The sequence below is a fragment of the Xiphophorus hellerii genome, chromosome 24, assembly GCF_003331165.1.
Source record: "Xiphophorus hellerii strain 12219 chromosome 24, Xiphophorus_hellerii-4.1, whole genome shotgun sequence".
Taxonomy (NCBI): Eukaryota; Metazoa; Chordata; class Actinopteri; order Cyprinodontiformes; family Poeciliidae; genus Xiphophorus; species Xiphophorus hellerii.
In genome coordinates, this window is record NC_045695.1 from 10,648,662 (window position 1) to 10,657,586 (window position 8,925).

The following is an 8,925-nucleotide window of genomic DNA, read 5'->3' on the forward strand; positions in this document are numbered from 1 at the left end:
ACGCACCTCTGAGTATGGCTTCTATCACAAGGGGATCGAATCTTTGGAAGCCCCCACACCCCTCACCTCAAATCATGTGTTCTGTCATTTGGCTGGCACTATAAGCCAAGAAAAGCTCTCTTTGCTCACTCTAAATCTTAGTGATCATCACTCAACCCACAGCATGCTTTCTCCTGAGGCCAATTACATTCCATCAGCCAGGAAGCCGGATGCAGGATAAAAGACACGGGGTATATTAAGCTGGAGAGAAAAGTTATGCTCTTGCTGCATAGCTGGAAGAGCTATACAAGATAATTAGGAAAACACAGTTATTGCTTTGGCAACATCTGAACCCAAGATGTACTTTATGCGGACTCAGCCTTACATCAGGTATTTAAGACCTAACCGTAACGCCGGCTCAGATCGCTTCGATGTCGTTCAGAAGGAATCTGAAATCTGGGAGCAGATATTTACGTAAGAAACAGGTTTTTCGTGGTACTGGTGCAAGATCCGAAAAAAGTAAGCAAGGAGCAGGAACATTTGGAGATGGAAAGATGGAGATCTTTTCACCTCTCCAAAATGACAGCCTTTTTTCTTCTTCTTCTTTTTGACACCCACACACAGCCGTGGGTGTACAGATGACTGGCTTGTTCAGCCTGTTACTGTGACTACATTTACTGTGCATGCTCTGACCGTTTCTCTCTGCGCTCTACCTTTAGTCGAGCTCAAACTTCATTTCCTGAGGCTGAATTTCCTAAAACAACCTCCATAAACTCTAAATATTAGCTGAAGAAAAGGGACTTTGGACAGAGTTCCTTCAAAGATTATGACTGAACACTTCAAATTTTGTCGACACCCACAAACATGAATGTGTTCATTTGGATCTAAAGCGAAAGACCAATATGGTAAAGCAGAATTATGAGACATTATAAATTAGTTAGTGGGATATTAATGCTTCTTACCACAACAAAGATTCACACCTGGAAGTGAGTGTGTTGGTACTGAACACACACCTACACACAGTGCCCTTATTTTTAACCCTCATTTCCTTAATAAAGGTGTTGGGAACCAATTAAATGGAGACATGCACCGTTATTTCACTTTTATTTCCAAGCTTCACTTTAAGGTTAAGCTAAAGAATAAAAGCTAAGGAAGAAAGGCTTAAGTTGAAGGATAAAACTGTAATTTACTGATCGATTGTTTTTGTTTTAGTTACAGTTGTCAGCCCGAGTATTAATATGGTGCTAACAGCTGAAACATTTTCAACGGACTTCCTATTTCCTATACACTGCCTTCGCGCAGTCTTTCCCTCGCTCTGATCTTGTCCTAGCATGCGTTTCTCATCAAGCGAGGCCCACAGAACACCCCAAGCAAACCTCAGAGGTAATTAATAAGCCTTTCTCAGACATTTTAGCATCTGCTTGTGCAGGAGCTCACTCTCTGCCAAGGTGTTGGAGCACACTATGTCGACCTTCCCTGCCAGGTGGATTTTTTGTTTGTTTGTGGGCGAGCCAGATGCCATCTTTCAAGCTTTCAGAGATGCTTGGATCAAGCTGCCTCTCTTTGCTGGGCTCTTTTCTCATGTTTTACTCGCATCTTCCATCTCTCCGCAAGTTTTCTGCTTTAAATAAACTCTAACTCGTCTACCCGTTTGTAATTTTTCCCCATCAGGTTCGCCTGTGTGATATATATTTGAATCTGAAAAATCAAACTGCTGGAACAAAAGACAGCTCAGTCAAACTGTGTGGACTCAGGTGTATGAGTGAAGTGCAATCCTTTGTAAGTCAAAAGATAATCAGGAACAAAAAATGTAAATCAAATCTGAAGTTATTAGTAGCATTGGTAATCTATCCCAGAAAAATAAATAAATAAATAAAATCTTTGTAGGTAGGCTCTTGGTGCTGTCTTATTTACAACGTCTCAGATGCTCTTTGTTTTCCTGTTTAAACAACAAAAAAGAAGAGGTTCTTATACACATCCTTGCTGCCTCCCTACATTAGTTTTAATGCTAAAACAACGCCTTACTCCAGGAAATTAGAAGCCTTTGGACTTCTTTTAAATCATATACCAACTGTGTGACACATCAATCCAACAAACGCAGATTGAATTCATAGATTTTCAGGATGTCTGAAGTGACAAAACTGGAGTTTTGGTAACTGGTCACACTTTTTCTACCTCCTCACATATCTTATTCTTGGAGCAAACCCAACACAAATCTCCGGCAGAGCTATTTTAATCAGGATGCAGTGTGTGGTGCAGTCTTAAAAACAATGGGAAGTTGTATCTTTTTGGATTGTTTTCCTTCAGCACTGAGGAATCTCTGCTTTCTTGTCCAACAAATTCCCTAACTCCAAGCCTTATTTCAGCACAGCCAGCAGTCTCTGGAAATAAACTTTAATCTTTTTGGACCGGTTTTTCATTATGTCTGCAGATTTTCTCGCTAAATTAGTGAAGATGAAATGTTTTCCGAAACAAACGTAGAACTGAGTTCTTGAAGACTTGTCAGAATTAGTTTTTTTTGTTGTTGTTTTTTCACGGGAGAAAATGCAAATCGCAGTATTCATGTGCAGTTTAGCACTGATCAAAGGTTGACACAAAAGCATTGATTCTCTTGTTTGTCTTTGGAGCAAGCATCCCCATGATAGAACAACAGACAGCTCCAACATTGGATCAGTACCATCCACCAAATGTCAAACGCTGAAAACAACAAACAGCTTGTCGTGAGCTTCAACACTGGAGAACGGCCACGAATTGTCCATTTAGCTAGCACAGATGCAGAGCTGCACATGTGCGGTCCCTGTGTGAATCGGTGGCAATGAGACACAGACCTAATTAATTAGCAGTTTATGTGTGATCTCAACTCTCTGATTCCCTGGTTGATCAGTGGCTTTCATCTGCTCTGCAGAGAGTAGACTGCTTGGCCCACCAGCTCCTGTTAACAGCACTCCCATACTGTCAAATCCCACTGCACCCGTTTTTTTTTTTGTTACCCCTCCAGGGCGTCTTTTGTGGGCTCTAGTGTCCCTTATATGACAGTAGACTGACAGGAATGGGGAAAGAGAGGGGGGAAGACATGCGGCAAATGTCGTCGGGTCCGGGAGTCGAACCCGCGACGGCCGCGTCGAGGACTGAAGGCCTCCAAATACGGGTCGCGCTAACCACTACGCCACCACGGCACACCGGCACCCGTTTTTAATGCTTAGCTCTCCCTTATCAAAAAGAACAACTCTGTTAGAGCATAAGCATAAAATACAAAGAAAATACAGAAACTTTTTTTTGACACATGATAAAGAAAAAAATTTCAATTAAAATATTAATCCTTTTAAGGAAGTGCAAACAAAGTAAATAAATACATTTTTGGTTGATCAATTAAATCAATAAATAAAGTTATAAGTTTTTGATGAAGAGTCAGGAAACATGAATACATATTTGTTTTTATGACACATATATGCAATTATGGTCTAAATATTGTCAGGAAAGCATTTATTATACTAATAAAAACAAGCAAATAAAAGACAAATGACAAAAATAAAAAGTCATTTTTGAGGAAAAAAAACTAAACAGAATATTTTTACTTTACAATGCAGGTGCATATCGCTGTGTTTTTTGTTTACAGTTCCTCTCAATCACGTTAGGTTAACGTTATATATTCTTATTTCCTACTTTCTTGAGCTCCATGCAGCTCCTTGAATGTAAATGACTGCAACTTAATAAACTCTGTATGATTACACTGATATATCACTTATTTTATCTGAGCACCCAAGCCTGTTAGAAATATAGCAAACCTTCCCGAAACTAACTTTTAAAAAACCCTAACTTAGAAACTTAATGATATTTTGAATATTTAAATAAAGAGATTTTAGCTGAACTTTTGGAGGAGCATTAAAGTCTTTCACCCAAACAGAAAGTTTAATACTTGCATTTGGCCTTTGAATTTTATTTTACTTTATTGGATTAATTAACAGCAACATCTCAGTGTCAGACTGTCTGCTTTCTTTATACTTCTTTGCAGTTAGAATGTGAACATTGAAGACTTCATGCAGCGGGAAGCAGAGTCTTTTTAGTCTTCAGCAAGACCTACATCTGCCTGATGGGTGTCAAAGAGTCACCGGGAGGTGCATTTAAAATTAAACTGAGCAGAGAAGACTCTATTTTTACTCAACTGCTTAACTAGATACTATATGACCCTGTGATTAAGTTTTATTTTATTTTAGCTGCAATTGGATTAGGGGTTGTAAGTGAAGAAACTATGAATTCTGATCTGTGCCAGAATATCTTAACGGAGAAAATCTGGCTTTCAGTTCACCTCTGAAAAGCTAAAATAAAGGTTTTCCTTGAATCCTTAGAGGTGGCCTACCCAAAGTACTGGCTTGAGATGCTGTGCTCCTAATAGGTGCCAGGGTGGAGAAAATAATAGAACAGGAACCTTAGTATTTCCGATGAGTTATGGAAATAATTACTTTTATATGGAAGTGTTGTTTCATTGTGTGTTATTTACTGGTAGATACAATCAAAACAATGTGTGTCTACATCTAGCTAGAGAAACGGCTTGTCCCATTTTTGTTTGCATCTGATGAAGAAGGGAGTTGCACATTTGTTTTTGTTTAAGTACACTGCTTTAGAGATGTAAATAAATGTTCATGTCTAAAGGTTTTCCTGGTTTTTATAGGCCAAAACAAGCAAAATGATTGAATATAGTCATTTTCAAAATAAGACCAATTAAGTCAATCCTTTGTTGCCTTCTGCTCTCAGTGGTCATGATTTGGGTTCAGTATTACTCTGTAAACCCTCAAGCACATCTCCCAGCCTTCGTATTTTAGCAAACAATAGCAACTTTTCATGAATACAGGCCATTTTTTTAATCCTGTCAAAAAGGAAAGCACTCCATCTCAAATACATCAGTGGAGTTTCTATGAGGAATACGTGTACAGAAAGCCAACAAAAGCTGCACCAATTAATAGTTAAAGTCACCTGGTGAACTAATCATTGAGTCATTATTATTGATCAGAAACCTGCCCACACACAAACACACATCTCCTCCTTCCCAAAGGATCGCTCTCTAATGCATTTCAGGGAAGGTGAAGGCAGACCAGAGCAGGACTGTCATCCTGATACGATGTGAGATGTTTCTGACGTCACCAGTACAAACCAAGTTGAGGTTTTAAATAGTCACAGATTCAAAACTGCCGCAAAATGCAGTTCTTGCGATGTAAAGTGTCTTTAAAAGCAGACAGATGTCTGCTTTTTCTATCTCTTGCTTTGTGGTAGTTTTAAATATCCTGAATATTGTTTCTTTACAGTTCTACTTATATAGATTCACAGTTAGTATAGTAGCTGATTAAAGCAGGCTGTTTGTGGCTGGTAAACAGACATAGCTTCCCAACCATAGCTTTAAAGCTGGGTTTTGTTTTCCCCTAACTGTTTACAACATTGGTATAACTTGATAGAATCAGCCAATGCTTTTCCTACGATCAACTGTCTTTGACTGCAGCGCCATGTCTTTGTTGTGAGAAAAGCTCAGCAGCTCGCCGGCCATCAGCTCTAATAAAAGTCATGATGGCAGCACCTGTGCAGGCAGCGGCCCGTGAAAGCTGTCAGAGCAGAGGTGTTGATGTGGAACCGGAGACTTGCAGTTAAAAAAAGGCAACGCCTGTAACTCAGCTCGGCGCCCGAGCCTGAAAAATCTCTCTTATTTTAGTTTTGCTCCTGCAAAGAACAGGAAGAAGCGTAGCCACTGGCAGATCATTTCCAACCGCAATTTGGGTCATCATCAGCTGATATTTTAAGATACAATAGCCTGAAGTTACTTTTCTTGCATGCGGGTGCACGTGTCGACATGGTAAGGGGAAGGAGGTGGGTGCAGGGTAAAGTGGGGAGCAGTTAGCTCACGAATTAACTAATCCAATCTGAGCTCTATGATAGCTGTCTGCTCGGAGGGGCCTCCGGGGAGGACAGTGTTACGGTAACAGCCGAGGTTAACAAGCAGAGCTGTGAATTCTTCTGCATCAAAAAGATCTGAATGGAGAGCTCTTGGAGTGTATTGATTGTGAGAGCATGGCTGCAGCTTTAATCTTGTCTCTAAAGTGAGCCTTCTGTCTGAGGATTGTTGGAAGCAATATTGCTGCTGCTGCTGCTTCTCTGTCCTGCCAACGTTCCAGATAAAGAAACACCAAAAACCCACATGACCGTATTATGTGTTGGGGCGGGGGGACAAGTGGAGGAAGTAAAGGAGGAAGCAGGACTGCATGGTCAGTATAGAGAGACAAAAGTGCCACAATTTAGTTAAAAAAAATAAGTTAATAAATACTTATTTATACATGACCTAACAAATAATTCATGTAATGATGATTTGAATGTAATTTTTTTTTTTCACTGCTAAGAAATTCTGCTACAAAGTCCACTTCAGACCAATTAAATTGACTAGTGTTGGTCCCCAGTCCACAATTTAAAGGAATAACATGGACCAAAATAAATGAAAAAGTGTAATACATTTAAAATAAAATTAATATACACTTATGTTTGCAAAAAAAATGCAAGTAGAAAATATATTAAATGGGAACAAGTAGGCATGGAGTAAAAATTAGGAGTAAACAAGTGGGAGTAAAAATTGGCAAAAAGTCAACAGAAATGTTAACTTTTTAATGACCGTTATGCTTTTCCAACAGAACTAATACACTTGCATAAAGCAGCAGCACCTCTGTGACCCAGTTGCTGGTAACGCAGAGATGACGCAGCACTGTCAGAATATCCCAGAGGCGGATGAGAAATAGAGTTGAAATTGTATTTGTAAAAGAGATGTTGAATTTGCAGTGATAGTAAAGCCATGGCCAATACTCATTAAAGGCTTATATAATGTTTGTACCTTTGAAATGTATTGCTCATCAAGCTAACTTTCTAATTTGAACTGATTGATGGCAAGTTTAATTCATATTTTTATTATTCATGAATTAAATGTTGGCAGTTCTGAACCGCCATAGATTTAGACAAACACACTAAATAAACTCATCATGTTTATTTATCATCATCTGACACCACATTTAGCCTCGTGCAAATTGTTAACACAAATTAGTTTAATTAATTTCAGTTGAAATTTGAAATCTTTTGATTTTTTTATTGAATTTTATCACTTCTGGACCCCTGTAGATTTAGACAAACGCCATGTTTACCTCTGACATTTAGCCTCATGCAGATTGTCTAAACAAATTATTTTACGTAATTAAAGTAATTAATGTGCATTTGAAATCTTTTGACAATTTAGTTAGTTAATTATGGCAGTTCTGCACCTCCATAGTTGTGCTAAAACATAAAAATCCACTCACCATGTTGACTTCTGACACCATGTCTATGCTGGCCACATCTATACTCATGCCGACTGCAACTGGGGGGCCTGGAAGAGGTTAAACAGTGTTGTGTACCTGACTACCATAGTGAGAATGGCGCCAAACCAGCGCGCCAATGATTGACCATCATGGGCCGTGTACCTCCAAAGTCCGGTCTCAGTCGGATGTCGTACCCCTTCAGTAGTTTATCCACCGTTTCCTTCACGATGGACATGTTGCCCGGTTCGTTGACGCTGAAACAACAGCGGAGGAATGAGAGGAAGCACCACCCAAAGGCTGCTGTGCCAATTAACCTGAGCAATAACCTTGACTTGTTGGGCGCAGAAACAAAACAAGAAGAAAAAAAAACGAGCACTCACCTTTTTGCGCAGCACACAATCGCCCCAATAACCAGCGCGGACAAGGCGCGAAATTGACGAACCTTCGGCAGAGTAAACATCTTCCTTGTCCAATCTAATTTGATTTGATTGTTACCTGCTATAATTAGTGATATTCTTTATCCCTTGATGTTTAGAGACACCTCCTACGCCGCAATCAACAGTCTTTTCGCACGCAAATCCATGGAAGACTCCCCCCTCGCACAAAAAAATTATAATACACCAGCAGAAAGTCGACTGAGACGCGGAAAAAGTCTGCTGCAGACGGAGTCAGATGTGGAATGTGGGTTGACATCACCTCCCTCGGCGGGATTGCTGGGCTTCGCCTGGGTGTTTTTTTTTTATTTTTTTTATTTGCCCATGTTTAAATGTGCGAGAGGCTCTTAAATTGAGACGCTGGAGCGCATATTGATGAGGGATGCTGCTGCTGCTGCTGCTGCTGGTGGTTGTGGTTGTGGCACTAGGCTTGTTCAAACGAGAGAGGGAGCTCAACACTTAACACACTGTAAAAAATGTCCACGACCTGCAATCAAGATCAAGTCCAAACATAAAAGATGATATGTAAGCAAAATGTTCAAATAATTTGAATTAAGACATTTTAAATGGTAGCGCATAACTTCTGACGATTTGTGTCAACGCACAGAGGCTACTGTTCAATTGTTAGCAAATGGTTTTTCAAATAAAAGGTATACATTAAATATCAATGAGACGAAAAATTTGCAGTTTGATCAGTTCAAGCATTCTAAATTGTGTCCCCCAAAAACTTTGAAACAGCCCTTTAGCTTTGCATTGGTCAACTGGAATATGGCTATTTTAGCACCATTAACAGCTAACAACAAGCTAATAACGGTATTCCCACGGTACTTATACATAGTTTATAATTTGTCTGTCACTATCAGCAAGACCACACCCCCTAATGTTGGCTTTCCAAACTGGACAGAAGTTCTTCACTAGTACCAACCACAAAATCCAATATGGCTACCATGAGTGTAAAGGGTAGCAATCTTTAATTAACTGTTTACTTGTATTTCTAAATGTTTGTATCTCAATAAATTAGTCATACGCAAAATGCTAAAAGATAAAATCTTAGGAAATATGTTGCTACAGTGTGTAGTAGCTTGTTTTGAGAAAAGTAGTTAGCCTGGTTGCTAAACATGAGTTAGCAAATCCCACTACTTGACAAACTTGCGACTGGGATACGAGGATAACAAAGATTCAACTTCAATCTT

At 39.4% G+C, this 8,925-nt stretch overlaps 1 protein-coding gene across 4 annotated transcripts in view; it reads right to left on the reverse strand.

Annotated features, from left to right (window-relative positions):
• Positions 1-8,925, reverse strand: part of LOC116715514 (gamma-aminobutyric acid receptor subunit beta-3-like) — a 57,931-nt gene that overhangs the window by 30,666 nt on the left and 18,340 nt on the right. For 2 of the 4 annotated variants that reach the window (XM_032555928.1, XM_032555930.1), the window contains exons 3-4: positions 7,461-7,552; positions 7,299-7,366 (exon numbers count right to left, since the gene is read on the reverse strand). In XM_032555928.1, coding sequence (XP_032411819.1) covers positions 7,299-7,366; positions 7,461-7,552 — 160 coding nt within the window. Of the gene's footprint in view, positions 1-7,298; positions 7,367-7,460; positions 7,553-7,678; positions 8,162-8,925 lie in introns of those variants that run through there. The other 2 variants (XM_032555931.1, XM_032555932.1) reach the window with 2 other exon arrangements.